The 19507-nt window shown below is 43.1% G+C and overlaps 1 protein-coding gene across 1 annotated transcript; it reads right to left on the reverse strand.

Moving 5' to 3' along the window:
- Window positions 1–16517: 16517 nt before the first annotated feature.
- Window positions 16518–16961, reverse strand: LOC113359816. Its single transcript, XM_026603393.1, has one exon. The coding sequence runs from the start codon at window positions 16959–16961 to the stop codon at window positions 16518–16520; it is 444 nt and encodes a 147-aa protein (XP_026459178.1).
- Window positions 16962–19507: the final 2546 nt, after the last annotated feature.

Raw genomic sequence — 19507 nt, forward strand, 5'->3', positions numbered from 1 at the left:
AACCCCAAACCCAGATGTTCGACACTAAAGTCAGTATGTATGAACAAGGAGTTTAACATCCGAGGAGGAGCAGAAGAGTAGGGATCGGGGGCAAAGCATGAAAGAAAAATTAAAACAACTAGAGAACCTGGTCAAGAAACTAACTGCAAAATACAAAGATAACAAACTCGCTGAAGCAGTCATCGAGGAAAAAACTCCCTTCACCCGAGAATTGGCAGAAGCCATTTTCCCACCAAAATCTACCCTTTCGACGTTCTTATCATGATACGATGGCACGGGTGACGTGGTGGAGCACGTCAAAATATACAGAATAACGTTATTGCGGTTGAAATGGAGTGATGTTGTGATGTGTAAATTGTTTCCATCTAGTCTCTATGGAGAGACCCAAATTTAATTTTATTTACTTCGAGAGAGAATGATTGGGAACTTCGCGTTGTTAACCGAGATCTCGCTGAAAACGTATATGCATAACAACATTGCAAGGCCCAGAGTCAACAAATTGTTTACTTTGGCAAGAAGGTTCAAGGAACCCCTCTGATTTTTGACTGGAAGATGGAGGAAGCTCTGTACCGATATTTGGAGGGTCAGCAAATTTTCGGGTTCAAAATTACCCTAAAAAATAAAGGGTTTCATTATCTTCTGTACCCGGGCACAGGTTAAGCTATAATTAATAGTTTACTTTTTGTCTAGGAAATCGTTGGTTTCATTGAAGTTGCACTTTCTTAGGGAAAACAAATCACATGTATTTTCGAATACGTTAATGCCATTTTTACCCTGATGTCCATCCCCTGATTTACTAACGAATTCTCTCACTTAAACCAAAACTCTCAAGTAATTCTCACTTAAAGTAGACACGTGTAGGGATAGTGGTAAGTCAGGGATTCAAAATATTTCTTCTCTTAGCCTTATTCCCTTTAGATTCCTTTTTAATCTTCTTATCTTCTTAGAGCGTTCCCAGTGGTGCGATCATAACCAAAGATCAAACACCAAAACAAACGATCAAATTTGAGTTTAGTCTGGTGTGTGACGTTACGGGTGAAAGACTAAATTTGATCGAGCGTACACTATATATTCGCCTGGTGTGGGGCGTGGGATATACGTCCGCCTGATTGGGAGATTCTTAAAAAAAAAGAAAAAAAAAAGAAAGAAGTGGGGCGGAGGTATAAAGCCCGCCCCACAAAAAAAAATTTGGAAAACAAAGAATGGGGCGGGGGTATAATGCCCGCCCCATACAAAATTAAAAAATAAATAAAAAATGGGGCGTAGACTTTACGTATGCCCCATGTGGAGCGTAGACTTTACGTACGCCTGATGTGGTGCGGGGACTTTACGTACGCCTGGTGTGGGACGTAGATTATATAACCGCCTGGTGGTGGGGCGTGAACTATACGACCGCTCGATTATATCTGGGTTTGGTCTTGATCGCCGACCAAATTTGATCTGGGTTTTACTCTTTGATCAAATTTTGATCGATGGTCCGTAATGGCTTGACTAAAAATTTACTCTTAGTCGTCCACTGCAGTCGCTCTTAGTCTCGGATTCTCCGAATAGTGATAACAGATGAGATCTCGAGCTACTCTTTCACTAAACAGCCAACAACCACATACCACAGATTCATGCTTAATTCAAGTTTTAAATCGTATAATTTCAATCTTTTTATGTCTGTAGCTTATTTTAGATTATCGACCTTATGCGTTATTTTTTATTGAACCAAAAACGAAAACACATAGTTTTTGTTTCATTTTCTTTCTTTTTGTTATCACTTTACAACCTAAATTAAAAAGGATTCCCTAGTGATTTCCAGTGGATGAATTATATTTATGAGAGGGCTTGCTTTACTGATCAATGTTAAAGGAACGCAGTGGTTTGAAAATGATTTCCAGAAATAAAAATTGTTTAGATCTGTAGCTACGAGGAAAACGAAGAGAGGAAGATGAGGGGGTTTATGAATGATAAAAGTCATCCCATTAATATATCTATGCAGGGTCGAGAACAAATAAAATAAAAAGTTCCCACAATTTTTAAGGGCATATGTGGAAAGGAAGCAGTATTTATTAGAGTAATTTTCTTAATCGAAAAAGTTCATAATTACGATGCAAAATGTTGTAGAATCAATAAAACGGTGTATTAGAAATTAATGTTTATCCTATATACTGGTATACAGGTTAACAAGACTCAAAAGACTCGATCTGTGAAGCTATGGACAATGAAAAGCCACAAATTCCGAAGGAGATGTGAAAAATGAAAGAGTACTACGTCGTTATAGAATAAATACAAGAAGGTGTGCAAGACATTCAAGTCAAGAGGCGAGTAAAGTTACCGAACCAACTACAATCTTGAATGTCGTTCCATCTTCCGAATCCAAGCGAGTCGAAAAGAGATCAGAACTGCAGAATGAAGAACCCTCGCATAAGGTATGGGCACGTGAAGGAAAAGAGCCACGATTCGAGGATAAGGTATGCATACCACTCAATACACTTTTAGATAAAATCTTCAAGTGAGTAGAGAAACGATACGACATTCACTTCCCAATAAGTGGAGGGGTGCAATATGAGGGGACGAAAGATCAACCAGAGTACTCCGCCTTTCACCATTTCAGGAGAGCCTCTAACAACTGTATATATTGTGCAGTATTTGATCTGTGATGGGAACATAATGCAGTATTTGAAATTGCCAACCCCAATAATAGAAACACCAGTGCATCAGGTTCGTATCGAGGGAGGCAATTAATTTCTCTAATACAACATGATTTCAAACTCTTCGACTCAAGGTTTGTAGTTAGGAAGTGGAATCGTGTCCCGAATCCATAAAAGGGACAGCTCGAGAAAGGAAATATATAACGTCGTGAAGATGCAACCCAGGGGCAGAGTTACGTCCAACCTAGGGGTGGCTCCCGCCTCCCCTAAAAAACTTATAATCTCTTAAAAGTCCTTCAAAATTCCCACTATTTGTTTAAAAGAATTGTGATTCGCCCCCCTTAAATAAACTTTTTTATATTTTAGCCTCCGTGTATACAATTTCTAGCTCCGTCCCTGATGCAACCTATTTCTTTTTCAGAAAATGGAGTATAAATGAATGGGAAGGCTCACGGAAATCCCCTTGTAATCACCTTGATGATAAAAAAGTGGGTATGAAAAGGATACTGATAGACAGTGGAAGTTCGATTGAAGTATTATATTACATCACTTTCAAAAGGATGGACTTGTTGGATGACATCCTCATCCCATTCCCATCTACATAAAACATACATGGGTTCAATGGATCTGTAACAAAGCCAATATGAGAAGCTACTCTGAGAGTCCCGGTGGGAGATTACCTAGACATGTTAACTACATTCTTTGTCGTGGATGTAGTCTCGCCTTATGAGGCCATAATCGGGAGATCATGGATTGCAAGGATCAAAGGTGTAGCCTCGGCACATCATCATAGGATAAGATTCCCGACATAAAAAGGGGTAGCCAAAGTGATAGGTGACCTCAGGCATCCAAGAATTGTGTGCAGATGTATGTTCAACAAAATGAGGATTGGCGAGAAAGACTCGGGAGAGAGAAGGACAAGCCGAAAGAACAAAAATTTCAGTAAAAATTGGATGAAGTCCTTTCACAAGAAGTTATGGCCTATGATTCTCCAAAGGCAAGACCGTATGACAATCGAAGAGCACATCCCCTTTTGGAGACTCAAAACCTAACTTTACAACTCTAGAGCACTCTATATCTCAACCTCAGTTCAGAAGAGGAGCCAAAATCTACAAAGATAGGGTCGTTGCTAAACATTGAGGAAGTAGCCAGACTCAAAGCATTGTTTTGGGAGTTCATTGATGTGTTAACCGGGAAAATAGAGGATGTGGAAGGGATTGGCTCCGAAATAATTCGTTATCATCACGTAAAAATCGACCCGAAATTCAACCATGTAGACAAAATATACGAATAATATATCCAAAATTATAAGCAGCAGTAGAAGCCGAATTAAAAAAATGCAGACCGCGAGAATTATCAGAAAAATATAATATCTTGTATGGATATATGCACGTATCAAGAGGGTCTAGGCACCTGAGTTAATTAAGCATTAGGTCTTTTGTTAATTAATTAATTAGGGTAATTAATATTTAGTAACGGTAATGATGCTTTAATGATTGTAATAATTAGGGCATATCCGGACCGTTGGATCTTAATGCATATTAAGGTTTTGGGGTATGCTTGTATTTAAGAGAAAGCGATGTAACTTGTTGACCTAGGAATGAGAAATCAAAAAACAAGTTGTATTGAAAAGTACATAAGGGTTTTTGTGTTCAATTTTTCCAGTCCAGGACAATTGGTATCGAGAGAAGGTTATGATGACTGGAGCAACTATCAAGGATGTTGACAACACCATGAATGATGTAAGACAGAAGCTCACGGATTTGAGTAATCATCTTGTACGTGAATCACATGACACGAGAGTGATAGAACAAGAAAACTCATAGAAATTAAAGCAAATTTCAGATCTATTACATGAACTCATGAATCTCACCAAACAAAACACTGAGGAGCTTCGTGGTAATAGAGAAGATCTTAAGCAAAATACTGCAGCCTTACAACAGTTAGTGAATCACTTTACTTTGGGAGAGGGTTCTGCAGTTAGAGATGTCGGTTCTACATCAAGAGGGCCAGAAGGAGACTTTACTGCAAATAACCTTTTTGATATAGGAAAATCTAGCTCTTTCAAAAACCCAAGGCTTGATTTCCCCAGATTTAAAGGCGACAATCCTAGATCTTGGATAAGAAAGTGTGAAAGATTCTTTAACCTCCATCAAGTAGATGAGAGATAAAAGGTTAACATAACTTCTATGTATCTAGATGGGAGAGTTGACTTAGACTACCAAACTGGTAAGAATCTTATTCTTTGGACTGAATTAATTGAAGATATTTATCTCAGAGACTAGATATCACTGGCAAGTCTAACCCATATACACCACAACTCAGATGAAAGCCATTTACCCCAACTACACGAAGACTTACCCAAGATCAAATGAGTGCCAAAAGAGCACAAGGGCTATGTTACAACTGTGATGACCAATACAAACGCGGAAGCAATAATTGTTATGTTAGTGGCTAATGAAGAACAGACCTCCACAAAGACATATATTAAAATTGAGAAGAATGGACCTATATAGGGATCACATGCACCTATAAAGACAGATATTGAGATTTCTTTGAATGCACTAACTTGTCGAAGTAATGGGGAGACCATAAGGATTTCTGGTACTATTAAGAAGCACAAAATTTTAATTTTAATTGATACATGGAGCACACATAGCTTCATGGATAGTGATCTAAATCAGAAAATGGTTGTGTGATCCACCCCACTGCTCACACGTTGGTGACAATAGCAAATGAAGAAAGAACTATTAGCTGTGGTATGTGCACAAGTTTGAAATGGAAAATGCAAGGTCATTTATTCACATGAGATATCAGGTTACTTCTTCTTGGGGGATGTGACATGGTTTTAAGGGCTGACTGGATCAGGGGATTAGGGGATGTAATCTTCAATTTCTCAAATCTCAGGATTTCCTTCAGCACCAAGGGAAGAAAATCACTCTTACCGGGTCCTCAAACAACACTCCCTTGATGGCCATGAGCTCAAGTGGTATCAAGAAATTATTCAAGAAGAACACACATGGGATCATGGGCTTACTTTTCTCCTTGACTGCCACTCCAGCTCTTCTCACCACCTCCACACCACCGAAAATCAATACCTTTCTTTCTAAATAAAATGATATATTTTTTCTGAACCTACTCAACTACCCCTCCTAGGAATCTTGACCATAAGATTCCCCTTAAGCCTAATTCAGAACCTGTTAGTCAAAGGCCTTACAAATGCCCCTATGTTTAAAAGGCAGAGGTAGAGAAAATTGTCCAAGAGATGCTGCACAATGGGGTTACCCAAACCAGCCATAGCGCATTTGCATCACTATTATATTAGTTAAGAAGAAGGATGTGACATGGAGGTTTTGTGTTGATTATAGAAGACTCAATGAGATCAGAGTTAAGGACAAGTATCTTATACCAGTCATTGATGAGTTATATGATAAGTTGAATGGAGCAATAGTATTCACCAAGATTGACATGAGATCATGTTATCATCAAATCAGAGTCTTTGGCACTGCATTCAGAATACATCAAGGCCATTATGAGTTCAAAGTGATTCCCTTTGGGCTAACCAATGCACCAACTAATTTCCAAGCACTAATGAATGATGTGTTTAAACCATATCTAAAGAAGTTTGTATTAGTGTTCTTTGATGACATTTTGATGTACATCCCAAGCCATGAAGAGCATGAGAAGCATTTAAACATTGTATTGTCACTATTGAGACAACCCCAGCTCTTTGCAGGGAAGTCAAATTGTAGTTTTTCCCAAGATGAGTTGGAATACTTAGGGCATCTCATCACAGTGAAAGGAATGACAATAGATCCAACAAAGATTGTCAGTATGAAGGAATGGCCAGTTCCAAAGAATGTTAAGGAGCTAAGAGGCTTTCTGGGGATAACATGCTACTATATAAATTTTGTGAAGGGATATGGGGTAATCAGCAAGCCACTTACATAACTTCTTAAGAAGAATGCATTTCAGTAGTCTCCTACAGCCTAGCAAGCTTTCAATACCTCCAAAGAAATGTTATGTAATATCAAGTTGATATGATGAACACAGATTCAAGATGAAATATAACTCATATTTATTGGATAACAAACCCTACATGAACCTCACTGTCTCATTCCTGAGAGAACAATGCACTGTCTCATTCCTGAGAGAACAATTTTCTTTACCTGACTCTTTTCTGCCTCCAAAGGACAACAACAAGAGAAAGATATAGGAGCGTAACCCTAATACTAACTTCCAAGATGCGCAGGTCCTGACCGTTGACACTAATATCTAATTAATTAACTAAAAACGGCTAATTAGACCCTAATTAATGCTAATTGTTTTACTACTGTTGATGGTGGTTTTTAGTCCAAGGCTAAATTTTTGAAACCCTGCATTTAATGTGCCGTCACTCTGCAAAGAAACAAAGCCATGCAAAAGTGATGAGTGTTCAACCTCTTCACTAGCGCATTTATTGAACCACATATATTCACATGAAATTTACCTAGAATGGTGCATGTAGCAACAATCCCAGATGTTTTGTAAATTTGGCGGCTTGCTTATATTATTCAATTAGCATAAGTTTCTTTGAATGCTTTCTTTGCTATGTTCCCCGGCTGAACCCTTAATATTGATATGGCATGACAATTTGTATTCACTCGCAGCAGAGTAGCACGAATTTCCAAGTATCAAGGCTAAGGTCCTTGCATAAGGTGTTCAGTCAGAAAGCATACTGCTCTCTGGAAATGAACTTAAAGAACTTTGTGTCAACACAGAGAACTCAATCGATTTTGTGATAATTCACAAAATTCAGATATTACCATGATTAATTTGCAAAAATTAGGGTTTTGCGCCCTGCGCAGTGTATTAGACCTTGCTTGTCGAAATTAATCCTAGACGAACTAGGTAATTAATCCTCCATGGATTAATAGGTACAAAATCCTACCCAAAAAACAGAAAACAAGAAGTAGAAGAGCCGCAGAATAGGAACACCAGCAAAGGGAGGCGTGGCCATGCCTTAGGCCAGCCGACGCTACTTTCCATTGGACACGCCCATGCCACCTAACCGGCCCTATTTCCCTCGACCAATTAGGTCCCTTAAACCCACCACACAAACACATAAGTTGTGGCTGGGGACATACTTGCCAACCCTATTTCCCATCGGCCAATCAGGTCACTTTAAACTTTCCACACCTACACCAGAAGTGTGGCCACGCCCGTGTTTTTGTCGGCCCTCTCTTTCGACCAATCAGGTTGCTCAAAACCCGCCACAGATCAAAAAAGAGATGTCAAAATTGGCTTCCCAAAAAGTTGCGCCAATGCGCCAACCAACATGCCAGGGGTGCCACTTCGCTACAAAGGCATGCCGAATGTGGCAACATACCATAAATAGTGCACTTACGTTCCAACCCATCTTATGTCCATGTCCAACGCCATAACAGACATCAATGTGGTTATCCTAACCAGAAACACGACCCCGCACGGTCGAAACCCTAATTTCCAGTCGTGGTGCAAATTATGCCACTACATGCCCACAACATGCCACGAGCCGTGTGAGACCCAGGAAACCCTAAAAAAGACGCCATATGATAGCCACTTGTGGCAATCCTCACTCTTGTGGTTATTTCCACATGATGGCCTAGATATGGTTCCTTTGACGTGGATATGGCACCACTTGCACAAAACGTCGATGTGCCACGGCCACATGCCGTATGCGCCAATTAGGGTTTCGGCACGCCAAACCTTAATTTAGGCAAACTTGCTACGCCAACCAAGCCAAGTAACGTTTCCCAGAGCATTGGGATTGATGTGGAAACATGAACAATGTTTCCGGAGGCATATTTGGGTTTAACACCAATATGCCAAAACAAGAGCCATATTTGGGTCTCATACCAATATGCCAAAACAGCTTCCACGGCTAAGCCACTGGCATGCCGCTATGCCAATGGAGCCACTTTGCTATACAACAGGATATGGCCATAATCAATAGCCATCCTTTCTCATAAGCTACAATCTCAGCCGTCCAAATTCACCATGGAATTGACAGGTCTGTGGCAAGTTTTAGGCGGCCAGCCAAGGCAAGCCTAATTGCATCACATGCTATTTTTCTATAGCAAGTCTCTGGACTTTGACTTGCCACGTAGAAATCTGCTACACGTTTTTCACAAAACACTCGATACATCAAACATGTCACAAACTGGGGGATGCTCATCAGGGTATTGGTCTGGAAGTTTACGTGCGACGTGCAACACGTCCATCACAAGAAAGTGTCAGGAAAACAGGGAAGTTAGTGGAGGCAAGAAGTAGTGGGTGTAAACAAACCCGCTTCCTTCATAGTGGAGGCGTGGTTTCTGGCAGTTACACATTACTCCACTCTTCCATCACTCAATCACTCTCATTTCCTACGAGACCAGGGTGTATTCAATTATGACTTGTATAAATAGGTTTTAGCTATTTCCATCAAACAACAAGTTTTTGGTGAGAACAACAACACAATATCCAGAAAAATACCAAAGAACTGATAGCTTTTATTTCGCAAGCCAGTTCCAAATTCTGATACAAGTCATAAAATAACCACACCTTCAGAATTAACCATTCTGGTCTCAACACCTTCTTCGCTTCCCTCCCTAACACCAACCATTCTCCTTCACTTTGTTACCGAAGCAAGACCGGAACGACCATTTCTTGGTTTAGGCCTGGATTGTACAGATTGATCTCTTGAATCTAAAGTACTCCCGTGCAGTGCATTTTTTTTAGGTTTAAACTCGTTTCTCACCCACACACCCAAATTTACCAAAACCAGCAGAAACAGTTTTTACCCATAAACAATTGGCGACCACAGTGGGAGATTAATCTCTCGGTTGCAAAATCAATTTTCAATTTCATTTTTTCAATCCCAATTTCAAGATGGTAGAGCTAAGGTCCGGGTCAGCAAAAACCACGATGCCACCGGCGTTGAGAACATCCTTGGTATCAACGTTCCTTCCAGTGACATCAGTGTACCACCTGTCAGCATGATCAACACCAGCGGCGCAGGAAACGTTCTCTCAGGCGTTACACCTTCGATTACCAAATCCAGAGCCGCTGTCGCCGGGACGAGAGAGTGGAGGATCCAGAGGAATCCAACCTCCTCTTACCACTGTTGACTTGATGGAAAGACAAAAGGTTCTCGTAAGGCTCAGACAGACATGGATACAACTCAGAAAGACATGCCTATTTTCCTCAAGACACTAACAGAGCGGCTACCGCAAGAGTCACGTCAACCCCAGATGGAGATGACAAGGAATATTTTTAACATCCGCCGCAAGCATTTCAGCAGGACTCGCCTTTATAGATGAAGAGGCTTGCGTTGCTCGTGAACACCCAGTAGAAAGGAATCATCAATCCAATTTCATCACACGTGAAGATCAGGAACGACTTCTCCAAAATCGAGGCAAAGAGTTCACAGAGACCCTCTTAGTGTTGAGACGTTCAAATTCCTCAACACTCACCACTGCCAGGCAAACTGCTTCAACACATTTTTCCTTTTGGTGTTGAGACGTTCAAATTACTCAACACCCACCATTGTGTTGCAGGGCATACTGCCCTAACACATCCTTCCTCTTAGTGTTGAGACATGCAAATTCCTCAACACTCACTACTCTGTTGTGAGGCATACTGCCTCCACACATCCTCCTTTTAGTGTTGAGACGTACAAATTTCTCAACACTCACTACTGTGTTGTCATAATGCCTCAATACATTACAGTGCTGACGGCTCCACCACCTCAGTACTCGTCTTTGTATTCAAGGCTCGTTGCACCAACACTATATGGCATCAGTACTCCGTGGCCAAGACAGAAGCGCGCCCGCCCAAAGATTACATACTGCTCATACCTCTTGCCAAAGTACAATCGAATTTTCCTGGTAATCTTCTCATGTCTTTACCTTTCGATTTTTTATCCTTGTTTGTCACCATCTCATGCTTATCCCACAACAATGCCACTATTACGTGCTAAGCAGGGGACTTAATGTTGATGGTGGTTTTTAGATCAGGGATAAATTTGTGAAACCCTGCATATAATGTGTCGTCACTCTGCAAATAAACGAAGCCATGTAAAAGTGATGAGTGTTCAACCTCTTCACTGGCACATTTATTGAACCACATATATTCACATGAAATTTACCCAGAATGGTGCATGTAGCAACAATCCCAGATGTTCTGTAAATTTGGCGTCTTGCCTATATTATTCAATTAACATAAGTTTCTTTGAATGTTTTCTTTGCTATGTTCCCCGGATGAACCCTTAATATTGATATGGCATGACAATTTGTGTTCACTCGCAGCAGAGTAGCACGAATTTCCAAGTATCAAGGATAAGGTCCTTGCATAAGGTATTCAGTCAGAAAACATACTGCTATCTAGAAATGAACTTAAAGAACTCTGTGTCAATACATAGAACTCAATCGATTTTGTGATAATTCACAAAATTCAGATATTACCCTGATTAATTTTCAAAAATTAGGATTTTGCGCCCTGCGCAGTGTATTAGACCTTGCTTGTCGAATTAAGCCTAAACGAACTAGGTAATTAATCCGCCATGGATTAGTAGGTACAAAATCCTACCCAAAAAACAGAAAACAAGAAGTAGAAGAGCCGCAGAATAGGAACACCAGCAAAGGGAGGCGTGGCCATGCCTTAGGCCAGCCGGCGCTACTTGTCATTGGACACGCCCATGCCACCTAACCGACCCTATTTCCCTCGAACAATCAGGTCCCTTAAACCCGCCACACAAACACATAAGTTGTGGCTGGGGCCATACTTGCCGGCCCTATTTCCCATCGGCCAAGTAGGTCGCTTTTAACTTGCTACACCTACACCAGAAGTGTGGCCACGCCCGTGTTTTGGTCGGCCCTCTCTTTCGACCAATCAAGTTGCTCAAAACCCGCCACAGTATTAAAAAACAGATGTAAAAATTGGCTTTCCAAAAAGTTGGGCCAATGTGCCAACCAACATGCCAGACGTGCCACTTCGCCACAAAAGCATGTCGAATGTGGCAACATACCATAAATAGTGCACTTACGTGCCAACCCATCTTCTGTCCGTGGCCAACGCCATAACAGACTTCAATGTGGTTATCCTAACAAGAAACACGACCCCGCAGTCGAAACCCTAATTTCCAGTCGTGGTGCAAATTATGCCACTACATGCCCAAAACATGCCACGAGCCGTGTGAGACCCAGGAAACCATAAAAAAAACCCCATATCATAGGCACCTGTGGCAATCCTCACTCTTGTGTCCGTTTCCACATGATGGCCTAAATTTAGTTCCTTTCGCGTGGCTATGACACCACTTGCACAAAACGTCGATGCGCCACGACCACATGCCACATGCCGCATGCGCCAATTAGGGTTTCGGCACGCCAAACCCTAATTTAGGCAAACTTTCTACGCTAACCAAGCTAAGTAACGTTTCCTAGAGCATTGGGATTGATGTGGCAACATGGACAATGTTGCCGGAGCCATATTTGGGTTTAACACCAATATGCCAAAACAGGAGCCATATTTGGTTCTAACATCAATATGGCAAAACAGCTGCCACCGCTACGCCAATGGCATGCCGCTATGCCAATGGCGCCACTTTTCTATATAACAGGATGTGGCCATAATCAATGGCCATCCTTTCTCATAAGCAACAATCTCAGCCATCCAAATTCACCATGGAATTGACAGGTCAGTGGCAAGTTTTAGGCGGCCAGCCAAGGCAAGCCTAATAGCATCTGTAACACCCCGTATTTTTAGCATGGCGCATGCTAAAAGATGCGCCATTGCTCGAGATGAAGCTTTATCCAAAGATTCCGTTGCATGTGAGATGCATTTGGCCCAGGGCCAATATCCGGTGCCAAGTAAGGCACATCGCGTATGCATATTGGCTAAGGCCAATATGGCATTAGTTGGAGGCTACATTGGCCAAGATCCAATCTTGCATAAAATGATGCATTAGGCCAGTTGGGTAGATGGCCTTGAATATGTTCAACCAACATGGCTGGGCATCGGGTGGAAAATGTACAACCAACATGGCTGGACATCGAGTTGGCAGTGGACAGCCAACATGGCTGGACATCGAGTTGGTAATGTACAACCATCCTGGATGAACATCGAGTTGACATTTGAATGGCCTATGGGCCAAAGTCGGAAATACAACCATCATGTCCCTTCATCGGGTTTGGCTCAGGAAGTGTTCAGCCATCTTGGACGGGCATATGAACTGGCATGTGATCCAGAACTGAATGTACGACCATCTTGGCCGGTCATTCAGGAAAATACATGGCAACGACCATGAACAGTAAACGGGGAGTTGATGAATGATTTTTCCTCCCCAAATTCAACTTGTAAAAATTTCAAGTTAACATATATAGGGAGGGATAGTTGGTTGAAGGTGCATAAGCGGACCATGTACCAAGTATGCTTCACAGCTTAGCCGGAACGCTATGAATGATGCCTAAGGCTCATTCTAAGTTACATAGCCTTACGAATGGAGCATATGATGCCGAGGCATCACTATGCCATTCCACAGACTCGATGATGCATCACTTGGATGCATTTGACGGAACGGCCTACACGTACTAGGCCATTACTACTAATGCTTGTCCACGACCATGCAAACTGGAATAAGTTTTTGTCCCTTCGAGGATGAACTACGGTTTGTGCTTGATTCCTTTAGAGTAGGGAAGGATACGTAGGAAGTCGCAATGAGTTGCAGCATTGCCGATCTAGCAAGCTGGCCCCTCATATCATCTAAGCTCGGTAACTCGATGCAAGAGATGATTGCGTCCAGACTTGATGAGGAATGTTGCATGCCGGCAAGTGGATGATCATACTTCCTATCAAGCTACGAAGAGTCGGTAAACCGGAGTAAAAGAATGGCAATAGGCTTAGAGCGTCCTATTCCTAAGTCCACATCTTATGCCTTAAGTATGGATATGACTCGGGAGCTGACGGTTGCTCATCTAGATAGGAAATTCAGTGATGAATTCCCTACGTTGAGGCACAACCTGTGATGCGTGCAATACGCATTGGCCATAGCCTCTATGGATTGAACTCTTGGCAACGGCCTTATGGCCTTATACCCTTCTGCGGACAAGAGTGACTTTGGAACGGTGTGGAAGCTAAGTTAGCTGCATCATGCTCCACGAGCATGATTGCAACGGCGAATGGACATGCATTTTCCTAACCTTAAAGGCCCGGATCGTAGCTTCATCATGGCGCATCGGGGAGTTACGGCCTGCGGGGCAACGCGCCAAAGCGTAATTTTCCGGTCTGTCACAGTTGGTATCAGAGAAAGTTCCGAGAAAACTCTAAAGACTTGTGCGGAGTGGACTCATTGGCGAGTATTTTCCATAATGGAAATTTGAAGTTGGAGAGTAGGTCAACTTGTGCACGGAAAGAATTTGTGACTGGAACTGCCAGTTACTTTGCAGCTCGAGTTGAGCATGGATGAGTGCTATGAGTTTTCCTGGCCTAAGTGGCACCCCACTTACGAGTGGATATCCGGAAGACTGTTTGGGATGGTGGGTAGAAAATGGGACTGATCATCCCCACACATTGGCAACTGGCCAATGGTGTGCGTTGTCAGGCCCGGCTAGCATCTGGAAACCTGGATGACCGTCAGGGACGGTGGGAAACTGGAAACTGTTTCACACAGTACTGCGCTAAAATCTTGTCATTTAAATGACATCTTCAACCTTGTGAACTTTAAGGATTCTTGGGTGGTGGTATGGGACTCCATTCAGGATGCCTGGTTGAGATATCCTCTTGGCACTGGCCATGCGATTCTTGGTATTGTTGTGGGCACTTTTGGATTCCTGGGCAGGTGGTACGGGACATGTGCTCAGAAGGTCTAAATTGTTGTTCATGACAACTTGAAGAAACCCGTGATTTCTGAGCATCTGGTTTGGGAATTTTGCTCAAGAAATTCAAACCGAAGAGATTGTCCACAATAGTTTTGGTTTTGAATTTCGGGTACGAAATTACTTGAAGGGGTGAAGAGTGTAACACCCCGTGTTTTTAGCATGGCGCATGCTAAAAGATGCGTCATTTCTCGAGATGAAGCTTCATCCAAAGCTTTCGTTGCATGTGAGATGCATTTGGCCCAGGGCCAATATCCGGTGCCAAGTAAGGCACATCGCGTATGCATATTCGCTAAGGCCAATATGGAATTAGTTGGAGGATACATTGGCCAAGAGCCAATATTGCATCAAGTGACGCATTATGCCAGTTGGGTAGATGGCCTTGAATATGTACAACCAACATGGATGGACATCGGGTGGAAAATGTACAACCAACATGGTTGGACATCGAGTTGGCAGTGGACAACCAACCTGGATGGACATCGAGTTGGTAATGTACAACCATCACGGCTGGGCATGGGAGTGGCCTACGGGCTAAAGCTATAATACAACCATCCTGGCTGAACATCGAGTTGACATTTGAATGGCCTATGGGCCAAAGTCGTAAATACAGCCATCACGGCCCTTCATCGGGTTTTGCTCAGGAAGTGTTCAGCCATCCTGGCCGGGCATATGAACTGGCATGTGAGCCAGAACTGAATGTACGACCATCTTGGCCGGTCATTCAGGAAAATACATGGCAACGACCATGAACAGTAAACGGGGAGTTGATGAATGATTTTTCCTCCCCCAATTCAACTTGTAAAAATGTCTAGTTAACATATGTAGGGAGGGATAGTTGGTTGAAGGTGCATAAGCGGACCATGTACCAAGTAAGCTTCACAGCTTAGCCGGAACGCTATGAATTATGCCTGAGGATCATTCTAAGTTGGGTAGCCATACGAATGGATCATATGATGCTGAGGCATCACTATGCCATTCCACAGACTCGATGATGCATCACTTGGATGCATTTGACGGAACGGCCTACAAGGACTAGGACATTACCACTATTGCTTGGCCACGGCCATGCAAACGAGTTGGCATAAGTCTCTGGACCTTCGAGGATGACTACGGTCTGTGCTTGATTCCTTTAGAGTAGGGAATGATACGTAGGTATCCGCAATGAGTTGCAGCATTGCCGGTCCAGCACATTGGCCCCTCATATCATCTAAGCTCAGTAACTCGATGCAAGAGATGATTGCGGCCAGACTTGATGAGGAATGTTGCATGCCAGCAAGTGGATGATCATACTTCATATCAAGCTACGAAGAGTCGGTAAAGCGGAGTAAAAGAATGACAATATGATTAGAGGGTCAGATGCCTAAGTCCACATCTTATGCCTTAAGTCTGGATATGACTCGGGAGCTGACGGTTGCTCATATAGATAGGAAATTCAGTGATGAATTCCCTATGTTGAGGCACAACCTGTGATGCGTGCAATACGCATTGGCCATAGCCTCTATGACTTGAACTCTTGGCAACGGCCTTATGGCCTTATACCCTTCTGCGGACAAGGGTGACTTTGGAACGGTGTGGAAGCTAAGTTAGCTGCATCATGATCCACGAGCATGCTTGCAACAGCGAATGGACGTGCATTTGCCTAACCTTAAAGGCCCAGATCGTACCTTCAACATGGCACATCGGGGAGTTACGGCCTGCGGGGAAACACGCCAATGGCGTAATTTTCCGGTCCGTCACAACATCACATGCTATTTTCCTATGGAAAGTCTTTGGACTTTGACTTGCCACACATAGCAATCTGGCTAAGTGCGCTTAAGAACATATAAGGGGCGGCCTGTTACATGACAATACTCTCCTCTGTAAAGCATCCTTGTCCTCAAGGATAGAATTTTGGAAAATGAGCTCGGATTTGTGCCACATCTTCCCAAGTAGCATCATCTGTGTTGGAGTTGGCCCATTGTATCAAGATTTGAGGAATAAAAATATTGTTGCACATAGTATTCCTTTACCCTAGCAGTGCTGCTGGTTCAACCTTGATCTGTCCTTGCCGATCTACTAATGGAAAGTGTGATATCGATAACATAGTTGTTCCTAACTTCTTGAGTTGGGATACATGGAAGACTGGATGTATTCTTGACCCGACTGGCAATTGGAGCTTGTATGCTACTGAACCAATCTTTTCAATTACCTTGAAAGGTCCATAATACTTGGCTGATCGCTTGAGATTTCTTCTTAGTGAAATGGAGGTTTGCCTATAGGGCTGTAACTTTAGATACACCTCATCTCCCACATCAAATGATCTTTCATTCCTGTTTTTATCTGCAAAGAACTTCATCCTTTCTTGAGCCTTGTGTAGATTCTCCATGAGCAAACTCAGCATCTGGTCTCTCTCCTTGATATATTCTACCACATTTGCAACAACTATTGTAACACCCGGTGTTTTTAGCATGGCGCATGCTAAAAGATGCTCCATGGACCGAGATGAAGCTTCATCCAAAGCTTCCGTTAGTAGGAAAAGGAACATTGGACCTTGGACAATGCGTTGGCAGTGGAAAACCATCATGGATGGACATCGGGTTGGCAGCGGACAACCATCATGGCTGGACATCGGGTTGGCAGCGGACAACCATCACGACTGGACATTGGAGTGGCCTATGGGCCAAAGCCGGAAATACAGCCATCACGGCCCTTCACTGGACCTGGCTCAGGAATGTTCAACCATTATGGCCGGACATTGAAACTGGCCTGTGAGCCAGAACTGAACGTACAACCATCACGACCGTACATTGCATTTGGCTAGGGGAGTCATGTGCGGCCATCACGGCCTTGGAAGTTGATGAATGATTTTTTCTCCCCTAATCTAAGTTGTAAAAATATCATGTTAACATATATAGGGACTGATACTTGGTTGAAGGTGCATATGCGGACCATGCACCAAGTAAGCTTTATAGCTTAGCCGGAACGGTGTAAGTGATGCCTATGCCTCATTTATAGCTACGTAGACTTGCCAATAGAACATGTTAAGCATGGGCATTACTATGTCATGCCACGGGATGGATAATGCATATCCTATATGCATTTTGACGAAACGGCCTACACGGACTAGGCCATTACCATTATTGCTTGGCCACGGCCTCGCAAACGAGCTGGTTTAAGTTTTCTGTCCCTTCGTGGATAGACTACGGTCTGTGCTTGATACCTTTAGAGTAGGGAAGGGTACATAGGCATCCGCAATGATTTGCAGCATTGCCGGTCCAGCACTTTGTCGCTCATATCATCTAATTGTGAGATAATTACGGCATTCCGGCCTCTCATATCATCTGGCTCGGTAGCTCGATGCAAGAGATGATTGTGGCCAAACTTGATGAGGCTAGTTGCATTCCATCCTTGGATGCTCATACTTCCTACCAAGGCCTTCAAATTAAGCATGTACCAATGGCGCATTGGGCATGGCCTCGAAAGTAAGCTACATCAATATGCAAGTTAACGGAGCTTGCATAAGCCTAATGAGAGTACGGGATGAGCCTGATTGATGCACCCTTGGCACGAGTAAGATAAGTGCATGCTTTCAGTAATTCCCAAGCTAAAGGGTAGTTTTAGGCCTGCAATGGCCCATGCGTAGGTCCAAGTCATGTCTTATGCCTGTACAATACTCGAGAGCTAGTGATGCATGAAAGATGCATTGTCCATAGCCTTCAAGTATTTAAACCCTTTGCAGAACAAGGGTAAGTTGGAACGGTGTGGAAGCTAAGTTAGCTAGATGATGCTTTACGAGCATGCTTGCAAGGAAAATGGACGTGCATTTGCCTAGCTTTAATTCCCGATCTTAACTTCATCATGTCGCACCGGGGGAGTTATGCCCAGGCACGCCAGGCGTAATTTTCCGGTCCGTCAGAGTTGGTATCAGAGCAAGTTCCAAGATAACTCTAGGGACTGTGCGGAGTGGACTCGTCAACGAGTAATTTTCCTTTAAAAAGGAAATAAAGTTGGAGAGTATGCCAACTTTTGCGCGGAAAGGAGTTTGTAAATGCTATGCCAGTTACTGTGTGAATCGAGTTGAGCTTGTTTGGGTGCTGTGAGTTTTCCTGGACTAAGTGGCACCCCACTTACAAGTGGATATCCAGAAGACCTTCAGGGACGGTGGGTAGACAATGGAACTGATCATCCCCACACGTTGGCAACTGGCCAATGGTGTGCGTTGTCAGGCCCTGCTAGCATCCCGCTTACGAGTGACAACCTGGATGACCATTAGGGACGGTAGGCAACTGGATCCTGTTCCACATAGTACTACAGTTTGTTGGTACCAACTTTGAGAACTTTAGGGACCCCTGAGTGTGTAGTATGGGATGCACATTTAGGATACCTTGTTTAGATATCCTTTTGGCAACTGGCCAACTGAGATTCTTGGTAACATTGTGGACTATTTTTGGATTCCTGAGTATGCGGTATGGAATATTTGCTCAGAAGATCCTAATTGATGTTCCATGACAAACTTGAAGAAACCCGTGATTTCTGAGCATCTGGTATGGGAATTTTGCTCAGGAATCCAAACCGAAGAGTTAGTCCACAATAGTTTTGTTTTGAATTTCGGGGACGAAATTCTTTAAAGGGGTGAATATTGTAACACCCCGTGTTTTTAGCATGGGGCATGATAAAAGATGCGCCATGACCCGAGATGAAGCTTCATCCAAAGCTTCCGTTGCGTAGAAAAAGGAACGTTGACCCTTGGCCATCGGGTTGGCAGCGGACAACCATCATGGCTGGACATCGGGTTGGCAGCGGAAAGCCATCACGGCTGGACATCAATGTGGCCAATGGGCCAAAGTCGGACATACAACCATCACGGCCCTTCACTGGACCTGGCTCAAGAAATGTTCAGCCATCATGACCGGGCATTGGAACTGGTCAGTGAGCCGGAACTGAACGTACAACCATCACGACCGTACATTGCATTTGGCCAGGGGAGTCATGTGCGGCCATCACGACCTTGGGAGT

This window comes from Papaver somniferum, chromosome 3 (assembly GCF_003573695.1).
Source record: "Papaver somniferum cultivar HN1 chromosome 3, ASM357369v1, whole genome shotgun sequence".
Taxonomy (NCBI): Eukaryota; Viridiplantae; Streptophyta; class Magnoliopsida; order Ranunculales; family Papaveraceae; genus Papaver; species Papaver somniferum.

Excerpts from the sequence above, each read along its gene's own strand:
- LOC113359816 (XM_026603393.1), bottom strand. The coding sequence starts at position 16,961 with ATGCTAAAAACACCGGGTGTTACAATAGTTGTTGCAAATGTGGTAGAA.